Raw genomic sequence first — 15439 nt, 5'->3', positions numbered from 1 at the left:
CTGCATCACACATATATTTACAGCGCCAACTACATCCAACCCATACTTCCAGCACCAACTGCATCCAACACTTACTTGCACATTAAACACTTACTTGCAGTACCAACTGCATGAAAACATACATGCAGCACTAACTGCATCCAACACATTCTTGCAATACCAACTGCATCCCAAACAAACTTGTAGCACGAACTGCATCCCACACATACTTCCAGCACCAACTGCATCCCAAACATACTTGTAGCACGAATTGCATCCTACACATACTTCCAGCACCAACTGTATCCCAAACATACTTGCAGCGCCAACTACATTCAACACATAGTTGCAGCACCAACTGCATTGAACACATACTTCCAGCACCAACTGCATCCATCACATACAGGCAGCACCAACTGCATCCAACACATACTTCCAGCACTAGCTGCATCCAACACATACTTCCAGCACCAACTGTATCCCAAACATACTTGTAGCACGAACTGCATCCAACACATACTTCCAGCACCATCTGCATCCCAAACATATTTGCAGCACCAACTGCATCCAACACATACTTCCAGCACCAACTGTATCCCAAACATACTTGTAGCACGAACAGCATCCAACACATACTTCCAGCACCAACTGCATCCCAAACATACTTGCAGCGCCAACTGCATCCCAAACATACTTGCAGCGCCAACTACATCCAACACATACTTCCAGCACCAATTGCATCCCAAACATACTTGTAGCACGAACTGCATCCCACACATACTTCCAGCACCAACTGCATCCCAAACATACTTGTAGCACGAACTGCATCCCACACATACTTGCAGCACCAACTGCATCCAACACATACTTCCAGCACCAACTGTATCCCTCACATACTTCCAGCACCAACTGCATCCAAAACATACTTGCAGCGCCAACTACATCCAACATATACTTCCAGCACCAATTGCATCCCAAACAAACTTGTAGCACGAACTGCATCCCACACATACTTCCAGCACCAACTGCATCCCAAACATACTTGTAGCACGAATTGCATCCTACACATACTTCCAGCACCAACTGTATCCCAAACATACTTGCAGCGCCAACTACATTCAACACATACTTGCAGCACCAACTGCATTGAACACATACTTCCAGCACCAACTGCATCCATCACATACAGGCAGCACCAACTGCATCCAACACATACTTCCAGCACTAGCTGCATCCAACACATACTTCCAGCACCAACTGCATTGAACACATACTTCCAGCACCAACTGCATCCATCACATACTTCCAGTACCAACTGCATAAACACATACTTCCAGCACCAACTGCATGAACACATACTTCCAGCACCAACTGCATCCAACACATACTTGCAGCACCAACTGCATCACACATATATTTACAGCGCCATCTACATCCAACACATACTTCCAGCACCAACTGCATCCAACACTTACTTGCACATCAAACACTTACTTGCAGTACCAACTGCATGAACACATACATGCAGCACTAACTGCATCCAACACATTCTTGCAATACCAACTGCATCCCACACTTACTTGCAGCACCAACTGCTTCCCACACATACTTGCAGCACCAACTGCATCCCACACATACTTGCAGTACCAACTGCATGAACACATACTTGCAGCACCAACTGCATCACACACATCCTTGCAGCACCAACTGCATCACACACATACTTGCAGCACCAACTGCATCCCACACATACTTGCAGTACCAACTGCATGAACACATACTTCCAGCACTAGCTGCATCCAACACATACTTCCAGCACCAACTGCATTGAACATATACTTCCAGCACCAACTGCATCCATATAATACTTCCAGCACCAACTGCATAAACACATACTTGCAGTACCAACTGCATGAACACATACTTGCAGCACCAACTGCATCGCACACATACTTGCAGCACCAACTGCATCGCACACATACTTGCAGCACCAACTGCATCACACGCATACTTGTAGCACCAACTGCATCCCACGCATACTTCCAGCACCAACTGCATCCCACGCATAGTTGTAGCACCAACTTCATCCAACATATACTTGCAGTACCAACCTCATCCAACACATACTTGCAGCACCAACTTTTTCCAACACATACTTCCAGCACCAACTGCATTACACACATACTTGCAGCACCAACTCCATCCCACACATACTTGCAGCACCAATTGCATCCAACGCATACTTGCCGCGCCAACTGCATCCAACACATACTTCCAGCACCAACTGCATCACACACATACTTGCAGCACCAACTCCATCCCACACATACTTGCAGCACCAACTGTATCAAACACATACTTGCAGCACCAATTGCATCCAACGCATACTTGTAGCACCAACTGCATCACACACATACTTGCAGCACCAACTGCATCCAACACATACTTGCAGCACCAACTGCATCCAACACATACTTGCCGCGCCAACTGCATCCAACACATACTTGTAGCACCAACTGCATCACACACATACTTGCAGCACCAACTGCATCCAACACATACTTGCAGCACCAACTGCATCCCACGCATACTTCAAGCACCAACTGCATCCCACACATACTTGCAGTACCAACTTCATCCAACACATACTTGCAGCAACAACTGCATCCCACACATACTTCCAGCACCAACTGCATCCCACACATACTTGCAGTACCAACTTCATCCAACACATACTTGCAGCAACAACTGCATCCCACACATACTTGCAGCACCAACTGCATCCAACACATACTTGCAGCACCAACTTCATCCAACACTTACTTGCAGCACCAACTGCATCCCTCACATACTTGCAGCACCAACTTCATCCAACACATACTTCCAGCACCAACTGCATTTATGTACATTTTTTATTGTTACACCTAATGGTCTATTGTCTTACTCTTTACTCAATACTCTGTGTTGTTCTGAAATGTTGATACTTTTATTTTAATATACGAATGTATATAGTAATATAACACACCACTTAGGGCCAGATGACATTATAAGGACCGGCCAGTCAGCTAACGGTGTATATTGACCGAGGCGTTAGCCTCGTACTTTTTGATAAACTTTGAGACCTAAAGAGATTATCTCCAAATAGAATGTGTTAACTATACATTACTGACATTCCTGTATTATTCATCCGACAACCTTGTCCAACCTTCCGTCCATATAGTGATAATTTACTAATATTGTCTTTGTAATGTTGAACGCTTTTGTCAATCTTTGTAAAAAGCCGACTTTTTGACAGAAAATATATGAAAATATTTCTTAGCCTAGACTAAAAATACTATGAAAGACTATGTTATTTTCTGCTTCTACACGTGTGAAATATTTTAGATTTGCTTGTATTTTAATGATGCAATCCTTAGCCAAAATTTCAGCGTTGCATCGTCCCACAAAGTTGAAATAAGAAATATGTTCATATCATTTCTGTCAAAAAAGTTATTAAGAAATAAACGTCACTTTCTTGTTTGATTACGTCGGTTATGACCCGTTTTGGCCCATGTGAGAACCCCTTTAAGTCACGTGATTCATCACCTTGATGTTGTTCTGTCATTTTACTTTAGGACGTTTATTCGCCTGAACACAACGGCGCTGTTTGGCACACCTGCCCCCGCGATCTACTGATGTTAGCTGACCGCCTCATGTACCTGTGTCAGGCCCCAATTTTTCCACATATCTTAAAATCTTATAACACAATTTAGCTAATCTCGTTCTGTTGTTATAAATTCTGTAATTTTGTCTCTTTAAAGATTTGAGACTTTTATATTAAAATAAAAATAATGCACAATGTTTTGGTTTATAAACTCAAGTGTATTGGTAATTTGGCTGAAAGAAAGAATCTGTTACTCTTTAGATGTCTCGAGAAATTGGAGCCAGATGTTTGAATGTACAATATACTAATTAAAATGTGGATCTAATTTAACTTGTTATTATCTGAATAAATACAGACATTAATGATAGTAGTATTGGATTGTGGACTATGCATGGTGATTTATTATTAATTCATTCACAGTTCTTGCATATACATATATATATATATATATATATATATATATATATATATATATATATATATATATATATATATATATATATATATATATATATATTTATGTTGTATGTCCAAATGGCCTTAACTTTTTCAACCAATTCCACAATATAATTATCTTATAGTTACTACTTGAGTTACGAAAGTTTATAAGTATTTAAATTATAGCTATTTGCAAACACATATATTTTATATTTTATAATCAGGAAGTTGTCTTTAAATGCACTTTAATTTATTACGTTGTCAAAAACGACCATAAAAGAACATTCTTGTGACATTTTAATTATAGTTAATTGGAAGAAAACATACGTCTTTAATTTGTAGATAAAGAATCTTTATTAAATCAATTACGGACCATTTCAGATATACATATCACAAACATAGTCAATTTACAATGCAAAAGAGAACTGTATTCTTGATTTGATTGAGCTGACCCCCACTGCCTAGTATGACAGATTTTGTCCAAAGTAAGATCTTCACCTCCTTTGTTTTCCGGCTTTGTTTGTATACGTGTATTGAAATTACCATTCGGAACTCCTCGGTCATTTTTATCGAAAACAACCTCGGATGTATGCCGGTACATCAGTTGAAGTAGTTCGTATTTTTTTTAATTATTAAATTAATTAAATGTAGTGTTTTAGAATAGTATTTATTGATCTAAGTTTAAATTGATTGCAAGTGAAGTGTATGATTGCAAAGATAATTAAGATTCACAAAAGTTAAGTCATAAAGTTTAACTGCTAAATAAAATTACTACGCGATCTACTTGCCGCGGACTTAAACGTACCGCTTTTTGAGTATGTTAACCGTCCAAATACATCCGATGTTGTTTTCGATAAAAAAAAATGGCCGAGTTCCACTAGTTGATATACCACTGTAAAATGGTTAGTTGTTTCAAAAGTATAACTTAAAGGGTAATCATATACATTAAAGTGGCAAAATTGTAAGAAGCAAAATATTCAAGGGAATAACAGCTTTGTTCATCGATGTGTAGTTTGTAAAAAAAACCTAATAATTAATCTAGCATGATAGGAAAAATCCTTTGAAAGTATTGCTTAGAGGAGGTATGATATGTTTCATGTTATTTTGATATTACACCTATCACTGTAAAAGAATGTTAACTGAAAAAGTAAAGAAGTAACACCTAAACAAAATACTTGCCGAAAGAAAAACACGTCAAGTAGTTGTATGTGTTCGACAGATGTTATATAAATTTGAACAATCATAATTAGATATTAGCCCATGTTATTTAATTTAATAAGTTATTTTAGTCAAAGAAGTCCGCTGAAATCTTTTCTGGGATTTGAATGCCATAACTTGTCCAGTAGGTGTAAGCCATCCCACTGAAAACAAAACTCCTTTTCCGTTAAGACAAATAATAAAAGATATTCAGTGAAACATCTTATAGTTCTCAAGTTCTTCTTTTTTTAAAGCAAAAGGGTATTATTTACACATTGAACATTTACAAGAGGGACATGTCCAGGTGCAGATCAGCCTTCTTAATTCCAGGTAGTTATTGGAGACCCTTATTTCCTTTGGGAGGCTGTTCCATACCTGACTGGCCTCAAAGCGGACAGAGTTTTTCCCATATTTAGTAGTTCTTACTGATGGGACGTCTACACAGTTTTCGTATCCCAGATTAAAATTACATGTCTTAAAAGTTACAAGGTTTTGAACATATTCTGGTAAGATACCATACAGACCTTTGTAAGTTTCAATAGCAATGTATCTTACCCTGCGTAAATGTAATGTTGGCAATTGAACTCTATGAAGAAGATTTTCGTAAGTTGAGGTGTAATCATTAAAAACAATTTGTAAAGCTCTGTATTGATTGCAATGTCACCTAATCAATAACCAAAGAATACAATCCTAGTAGCAGTAGCATCAACCCTTCTGGGTACAAGTATTCCAGAGTTTAGAGGATTACGTGTACATACGCTGCTTATTCATACGGGCCCCATTAAAGGGAGCTATAAAGTGCCGTGCAACGGAACAGAACTTTGTCTTATAATACCTACCATGTAAGGGCGCAAATGCGCGCACCTCATATCAGAAACTCGTTTCGGTCCATTTAAGATACTCGCTGGTGAAGGTATTTAATTCGATAAATATTGACCATTTCTGAGATTTCTAAATGTTTCAAGTGATCTGACACGAAAGAAAAGTAACCTCAACATGTTTGATTACATCTTAGAGCCTCTTTCAACGGCATTCAGGTATTGATATGCAGTCTCTACAACCAAATGCGTGGACTGGATTGTTAATCTTAATTCTTAATGAGATTGATTCAAGGGTTTAAAAGAAACCCTTTGATACCATGGTCCTGATTGCTCACGATTTGTTCCTGTTTTCGTGACGGGGATTGTCCGGAACACGTTGATACCATGGTCCTGATTGCTCACCACTCAGCACGATTTGTTCCTGTTTTCGTGACGGGGATTGTCCGGAACACGTTGATACCATGGTCCTGATTGCTCACCACTCAGCACGATTTGTTCCTGTTTTCGTGACGGGGATTGTCCGGAACACGTTGATACCATGGGCCTGATTGCTCACCACTCAGCACGATTTGTTCCTGTTTTCGTGACGGGGATTGTCCGGAACACGTTGATACCATGGTCCTGATTGCTCACCACTCAGCATGATTTGTTCCTGTTTTCGTGACGGGGATTGTCCGGTCGTGATTGCTCACCACTCAGCACGATTTGTTCCTGTGTTCGTGACGGGGATTGTCCGGAACACGTTGATACCATGGTCCTGATTGCTCACCACTCAGCACGATTTGTTCCTGTTTTCGTGACGGGGATTGTCCGGAACACGTTGATACCATGGTCCTGATTGCTCACCACTCAGCATGATTTGTTCCTGTGTTCGTGACGGGGATTGTCCGGAACACGTTGATACCATGGTCCTGATTGCTCACCACTCAGCACGATTTGTTCCTGTTTTCGTGACGGGGATTGTCCGGAACACGTTGATACCATGGTCCTGATTGCTCACCACTCCGCACGATTTGTTCCTGTGTTCGTGACGGGGATTGTCCGGAACACGTTGATACCATGGTCCTAATTGCTCACCACTCAGCACGATTTGTTCCTGTTTTCGTGACGGGGATTGTCCGGAACACGTTGATACCATGGTCCTGATTGCTCACCACTGAGCACGATTTGTTCCTGTTTTCGTGACGGGGATTGTCCGGAACACGTTGATACCATGGTCCTGATTTCTCACCACTGACCACGATTTGTTCCTGTTTTCGTGACGGGGATTGTCCGGAACACGTTGATACCATGGTCCTGATTGCTCACCACTCAGCACGATTTGTTCCTGTGTTCGTGACGGGGATTGTCCGGAACACGTTGATACCATGGTCCTGATTGCTCACCACTCAGCACGATTTGTTCCTGTGTTCGTGACGGGGATTGTCCGGAACACGTTGATACCATGGTCCTGATTGCTCACCACTCAGCACGATTTGTTCCTGTGTTCGTGACGGGGATTGTCCGGAACACGTTGATACCATGGTCCTGATTGCTCACCACTCAGCACGATTTGTTCCTGTGTTCGTGACGGGGATTGTCCGGAACACGTTGATACCATGGTCCTGATTGCTCACCACTCAGCACGATTTGTTCCTGTGTTCGTGACGGGGATTGTCCGGAACACGTTGATACCATGGTCCTGATTGCTCACCACTCAGCACGATTTGTTCCTGTGTTCGTGACGGGGATTGTCCGGAACACGTTGATACCATGGTCCTGATTGCTCACCACTCAGCACGATTTGTTCCTGTGTTCGTGACGGGGATTGTCCGGAACACGTTGATACCATGGTCCTGATTGCTCACCACTCAGCACGATTTGTTCCTGTTTTCGTGACGGGGATTGTCCGGAACACGTTGATACCATGGTCCTGATTGCTCACCACTCAGCACGATTTGTTCCTGTGTTCGTGACGGGGATTGTCCGGAACACGTTGATACCATGGTCCTGATTGCTCACCACTCAGCACGATTTGTTCCTGTGTTCGTGACGGGGATTGTCCGGAACACGTTGATACCATGGTCCTGATTGCTCACCACTCAGCACGATTTGTTCCTGTGTTCGTGACGGGGATTGTCCGGAACACGTTGATACCATGGTCCTGATTGCTCACCACTCAGCACGATTTGTTCCTGTTTTCGTGACGGGGATTGTCCGGAACACGTTGATACCATGGTCCTGATTGCTCACCACTCAGCACGATTTGTTCCTGTGTTCGTGACGGGGATTGTCCGGAACACGTTGATACCATGGTCCTGATTGCTCACCACTCAGCACGATTTGTTCCTGTTTTCGTGACGGGGATTGTCCGGAACACGTTGATACCATGGTCCTGATTGCTCACCACTCAGCATGATGTGTTCCTGTTTTCGTGACGGGGATTGTCCGGAACACGGAAGCATATGTTATGTTTAGACGTATAAACTCGCGTATCCAAAAAATATAAAAAAAATTAAATTTTATCTTATTATCTTTGTAATAGAAGAAAAAATATTTTTTGGTAAGTTATCATAAGTAACAGTTCCCCCATCACTATTTATAAGCCTGGGATTTTTTGTTAAAAAATGGGGGGAGGGGCGTGGTCAAAGGGTTGTGTCTAAACAACGCACCCTGTCCCTGTGTGTTTTACATCCTTTTTAAATGTTAGAAGAAAGTGTCTTCCAACCTATGTCAGTGGGCCAAATACTATTAGATACAAGGAACTGTTAACTTGCACAAATGTACAGACAGGTGGACGGACAGACAGACAGACAGACAGACAGACAGACAGACATATAATTTATTTCGACTTGTACAATAAACATCGTTAAAACAACTCGTGTTTATAGTGATCAATGTCGACGAATATGCATAGTAACGAACACTGTAAAACAAACGAGTATATATATATATATATATATATATATATATATATATATATATATATATATATATATATATATATATATATATATATATACACGAAAAATCATCTATCTAAATTCTAACATAAATTATAGCGGAGCTTACTTTAAGAGAATCTTTAAAAAACATAGATAGTTTAATAAGCTCACATTTGCTATTTGATTGCAACAATTGTAAATATTTATAAATACAGTAGGTTTTATATACTAACATTTCTTAATATATTTTTCTTATATCATTAAAAGGCGGACACAAACATCCAAAATGAAATTCATCTTCAATATCATTGTAATTACAAAATAGACAACATCTTAAGTTCCGTACAATATTATTTTTAGCGTATCTATCGTAAACTTTTGGGCAAAATATATTGATTACTTTAAGACGTAACGGCAGTCAATCAGTGTTAATTTCTCTCGTTTTGTTTAATAAAATCAATTATATTGAGTTTCCTTATACCGTTGTGTATTTATTGATACGTTATGTTTGTACTAGGTACAGTGTTTGTAGTCCGTCAATCAATTGATGTTCCTTTTACTCTGTAAAACTATTCAAAATAACTCGCTCTTTTCCATGATAAAAACATATTTCATACATATATTTGATTTAAAAAATACAAAGCCCATTTAATGTCCGACAGAGTCATCCTACTTCGTACTAGTATTATTAAGCTCTTATTGACACTGTTGTCCAAACTTATGTGTCCTCATGTTGTCACGTATGTATGACATGAGTGTAATAAAGATATTTGCATTGTACTGTACTGATTATATTGCATACATTTCACCAAAATGCGCCATTATTATAGTATTAGCTGAGGAAGACTCTACAGCCCGCTCACCACGTTTAAAATCTATTTCTTTCGGTTTTGGGGGGGACATATATGCTTTTTATTTTCTCTGATCGAGATACATATATTAATTAACATATAAATATATAAATGCATGTGTTAACAAAATAAACGAAAAGAAATATGTCATGATAAGTACATGTGAAGATATACTAATCATATGATCAGATATACATTTGCAAGCAGAAAGATAACACAATATGACAAAATGTGCATTTGTAAAGAATATGTTTATATAAAAAAGAGAGAAAAATGCATATGCGAACAAGCATAAATGTTACATTATCACGATAAACTTGTGTGCAAGCAGCGACTCGAAACAGGTTTACAAACATTATTACAATGAAATGAGGTTAAAAAGGAACATTTACGATATCTACTTATTCATGTCCTGTGGACCCCGGCGAAAAAGGTTCATGAAGTTCATGAATTATACATGAACTAGTTCATGAGAAGTTCACGAAGGAAAAATGGCCGATTTATTCATGAAGTTAATGAACTGAAGGTTCATGAACTTCATGAAATAGTTCATGAACTTTTTAATGAAAAGTCCATGAAGAAAAATTGCCAATTTATTCATGAAGTTCATGAACTAAAGGTTCATGAAGTTCATAATTATTCATGAAATAGTTCATGAACTTTTTAATAAAAAATTCAGGAAGGAAATTTATTCATGAAGTTCATGAACTAAAAGTCATTCAACAAGTGTTCTTGGACCAATTTTCAAGAACTTCATGAACTAAAAGTAACTGAACCAAGTGTTCATCATAAGTGGTCATTTTTTTTTCATGAACTTTTTGCAGCAAATTAATATTATGAATATTCATCAACAAAATTGCACTATGATCACAACAATTTACTTAATAATTGAAAACTATGAATGTTATGCAATAAACATGTAGAAATGTGATGATCACAACTGTAATAGACTATTAGTGGATTGTAAGCAAATTAAACTTGACCATCACAATATTTTAATGAATGTACTTTCAATAGTTATGCAATTGAACACACATTAATTATGTCTCCCCCTCTCTGGGGGAGACATATTGTTTTTGCCCTGTCCGTCAGTCCGGTAGTCCGTCAGTCCGTCCGTACGTCACACTTCGTTTCCGATCGATAACTGGAAAACCGCATGACCTAGGATCACCAAACTTGGTAGGGAGGTTGGTCGTGAGGTGTAGAGGATCCCTATTGTTTTTGGGGTCACTAGGTCAAAGGTCAAGGTCGCGGCGACCCCCAATATAAAAAACATTTCTGCTCAAAATCTTGAGAACGGTTTGACCTAGGTTCACCAAACTTGGTAGGGAGGTTGGTCATGAGGTGTAGAAGATCCCTATTGTTTTTGGGGTCACTAGGTCAAAGGTCAAGGTCGCGGCGACCCCCAATGTAAAAAACATTTCCGCTCAATATCTTGAGAATGGTTTGACCTAGGTTCACCAAACTTGGTAGGGAGGTTGGTCGTGAGGTGTAGAGGATCCCTATTGTTTTTGGGGTCACTAGGTCAAAGGTCAAGGTCGCGGCGACCCCCAATATAAAAAACATTTCTGCTCAAAATCTTGAGAACGGTTTGACCTAGGTTCACCAAACTTGGTAGGGAGGTTGGTTATGAGGTGTAGAAGATCCCTATTGTTTTTGGGGTCACTAGGTCAAAGGTCAAGGTCGCGGCGACCCCCAATGTAAAAAACATTTCCGCTCAATATCTTGAGAATGGTTTGACCTAGGTTCACCAAACTTGGTAGGGAGGTTGATCATGAGGTTTAGAAAACTCCTATATTTTGGGGGGTCACAAGGTCAAAGGTCAACGTCGCTGTGACCTCTAATGTAAAAAAATATTTCCGTGCAATATCAGGAGAATGCTTTGATCTAGGTTCACCAAACTTTGAAGTGAGGTTGGTCATGATGTCTAGTTGATTTTGCGATCAGTTGGTCAAAGGTCAAGGTCACTGACCTTGAGGTGAAGAACCGGTTTCTGCTCAATAACTCAAGAACGTTTACACCCAGGAACTTCATACTTGGTATGCCAGTTAGTCGTGACTAGTTGATGGCCCCTATTGATTTTGGGATCCATCATTGATTATTTCTCACCTACGACCACACAATGGGGGAGACATGCGCTTTTTCAAAAAAGCAATCTCTAGTTTATAATACTAATTCATTGTTTTTCATAATGGTTTAAGAAGTTATAATAAAACAAGACTAATCATTATCAAATATGACAGTTCTATGGTTTTGTCAAGAAGTCGTCCATTTATAACACTTCCACTTTTTATGACACATAACACTGTTGTGAGTATATACACCTAAGACCTTGCCAAATGATGTAATCATTGTAGATGATGATGGTTCTTCTTCTTTAGGGTAGAATGTGTATAAGTTTCAAATTTATTTAATCATTGGACTTGCCCAACTTTTTCCGACAGGATCTAGTTTGTGTAAAGCAGTCCATCACTATACAGGAACAGTTTTTCACTTCTTCTCTAGTGTAACTCATATTTTTGAACAGTTTCCAAAATTACATCTGTATCAATGTTGATTCCCACAGCAACTAACATGGAGTTGGTAGATGATTTGATTCTATACTGCAGTGCAGTAATATATATCGCCCATTTTCTCCTTTTCTTTCACAACCGGCAGTTGTCTTCCTCTATTTTAAGTCTGTTTTCCCTGAAAAATATATGACATTGAATTTAGCTTTTGATGATAAGAAGCAAGATTAAAATACATAATTAAAGTCTTCTTTCTTAAAAAAAGACCAATTTTAAATTATTTTAACTCTACAAGATTATAGAATTGATGAGATTTTGAAGTTTCACTATGCAGTTGAAACAAAATTAGCTAGTATTAATTGTAGGTACAGGACAATTCACATTTAAGCCTCAAAGTGATACCAATTGCGACCTACTGTCAAGTTCTTGAGTCATATGACAGTTAAGGGGCATTGCTCTCGTAGTAGAATTGCTATGTTTGAGAGAAATGGGTCCGCCCGGGAAAAACAATAAATGTATGACTTTGTATTAACACCCACTTCTGTCAAATATGTATTTGGTTCCATTGAAATCCATTATGACGCGTTCATGACAAGAAAAAACTTTTAAAATTATCTTAAACCCTTACCAGTTACTCTAGTCAGTAGTGTCACGAACACGTGAGCACCTGCAGAAATTGTACAGGACATGTTGGTGGGTTGGGGCTCTGTATGGTGGCAACATGATCAGGGTTCAGGCGTACCGGTAACAGGAGAAGTTGACATCCTCACTTTCGCCACATCTATAGCTGAGTAACTGCATAACTGGTTGCGTATTACTCGTCTCCATTGAGTCTGAAAAGGACAATTTACTTTAGTGAATATCATAAACAATTATATGTAAGACATGTTTTCTTCACCAAATCACCCAAGAACATTAAATGAATGCAGTCACATATCGCAATTCTAAACTGTCACATATTTTCGCGACTTCTTTAAATTGTCTATTTTCCGATCAAATGAAAGTATTACACAAGTAAACACATTTCAAAGCGATGAAGCGAAATGACAATAAGTTTTAATGATTTTTTTGTAAGAAAAACATTTAATTCATAATTAGAAAAATCAAATTGACGATTGACATGCTCTTTCCAGAAACTACAATTTACAGTCAATTGATATTGTCATTGAATAACGTTGTACATTTAGTAAGGAGTCAAAACCCCATTTATTTCAACAATTATTTACAAGTGATAGGTGAAAACTCACCAGTTTGCCATCCTGGTCATTTTAATGACCTACACAATGAAAGCTTCATCCATTATCGTCTGCAGAACTGTACTTCCGGTTCAATTCAAAATGGCGGCTTATTGTTGTCATTCACCTGTGTTTGCATATTTTTTCAGTGCTGAATGGATTTTAAATTACTCTAGAGGATAGAAATCATAGCTATTAATAATCTTACTAGCTATCAGCCAATGTGTTACATTTTCACGCTGTCTAATAGTGGAGATTAATCAAAGCGCTGAAAGCGCTGCAAGACTGTCGGTGATGTAACTGAAGCAAGCAAACACTACCGCAAAGTTCTTTCAAATGAAACGTTATCAAATGATTTCATACAAATGATGAACACTCTTTAAGATAGATGAAAAAGGATAAATGTGATTGTAATAAGCACAAATACATTGGCCCTACTTAATCATGTATCCAATCGCCTACAAGATTCTTAATTCAAGTTTCCTAAGTTTGAACCGCTTTAAATTAGTTAAATGCATATTCATTATGTTAAAATTGCTTCAATTTATGACGTCGCTTATAACAGTTTCAGTAAGCAATTACATTCCTTCATTTCATTAGGGTCTGTTGAAGCCAATGTCTTTAAAATGCAAATACAATACAAACTATACCCAAGATTCAAGGGACATAATAAAAATATAACTTTAAAATGATGCTCTTTCCAAGCCTAAAAAAAACCCCATCAACAGAGTCCACATCTACAAAATTTGTGCTCGAGTTACTTTCTTTGATATAAAAGTGAAAACAAATCTGCATGGTGCTGTGGCATCATACCATGAAAAAACTAATATCTTTAAAATTTGTTTTCTAGTTTGTTTTTATTATAAAAGTGTTAATAAATTTGCATGGTGCTGAAGAAAAAAAAACTAATGTCTTAAATTTCAAACCTGCAGCATTAATTAGCGCCATGTCAAGAATATCTGGACAATTGAATGAAATATGCATGGACCGAAATGACAGTTGGTTTTTCATTGACAAAATATGCCTTTGAGGCAGTTTTAAGATTATGCTATTCAAAGTATGAGGGTAGTTAGTACAGTTTTCAATCATATTCAGATGATGGCTGATATTTGCTGATAAACATGTATCCTCTTAGCAGCAGGGAATAAGTAAATGACATAGTTTTAATGACCAATATTGGAGTTGCGACCTTGACCTCCAAATCCAAAGGGGTCATCTGCTGGTCACCCCAAACCTAAATTTCAAGTTTGAAGGCCATGGGTGCAGACTTTGTCGAGTTGTCACACAGGCAAGCTTTTTGCGTTCAATGTCTCTGTGACAAATCAATGGGGCTCACCTTCTGGTCAGGCCCAACCCCAAAGTCAAGTTGTTGAAGGGCCATGGGTGCAGGCTTTGTCCAGTCATTATTAGTACAACCTTTAAGCATTCAAGGTCACTGTGACCTTGAATTTTGACCCAATGACCCCTTAAATCAATAGGATCATCTAATAGACAGGCTTAGCCTCCATGTTGAGTTTGAGGGCCATAGGTGCAGGCATTGTCAACTTATCAGTCAGACATGATTGGACACCTTCCTGTTCAAGGTCACTGTGACCATTGACCATATTACCCCTAAAATCAAAAGGTGTCATCTACTGGTTAAACCAAACTTTCATGTCAAGTTTGACAATAGGTCTAGGAATTGTTATCACCCAGAAAAGCTTTTGTCTACTGTCAGACAGACGGACATAATAAATTAAAATTGATTAAATGTTTTTGTTTATTATATTAATTATCTTTCACTACATACAACAAGTACCATTTTGATATTTTCGAATGCTCATTTGGGCATGTACATGGGT

General features: G+C 38.6%; 1 protein-coding gene across 1 annotated transcript in view; it reads left to right on the top strand.

The window, feature by feature from the left end:
- LOC128242660 (protein dcd1A-like) overlaps window positions 1–3947 on the top strand; it is a 44431-nt gene extending 40484 nt beyond the window's left edge. Inside the window, exon 13 of the mRNA XM_052959898.1 lies at window positions 3594–3947. Within this exon, the coding sequence (XP_052815858.1) occupies window positions 3594–3654 (61 nt within the window). The 3' untranslated portion in view covers window positions 3655–3947. The remainder of the gene's footprint in view (window positions 1–3593) is intronic.
- Window positions 3948–15439: the final 11492 nt, after the last annotated feature.

Source organism: Mya arenaria, chromosome 8 (genome assembly GCF_026914265.1).
Source record: "Mya arenaria isolate MELC-2E11 chromosome 8, ASM2691426v1".
NCBI lineage: Eukaryota > Metazoa > Mollusca > Bivalvia > Myida > Myidae > Mya > Mya arenaria.
Note: the sequence above shows the minus strand (reverse complement) of the source record. Positions and strands in the feature narration are given on the sequence as shown.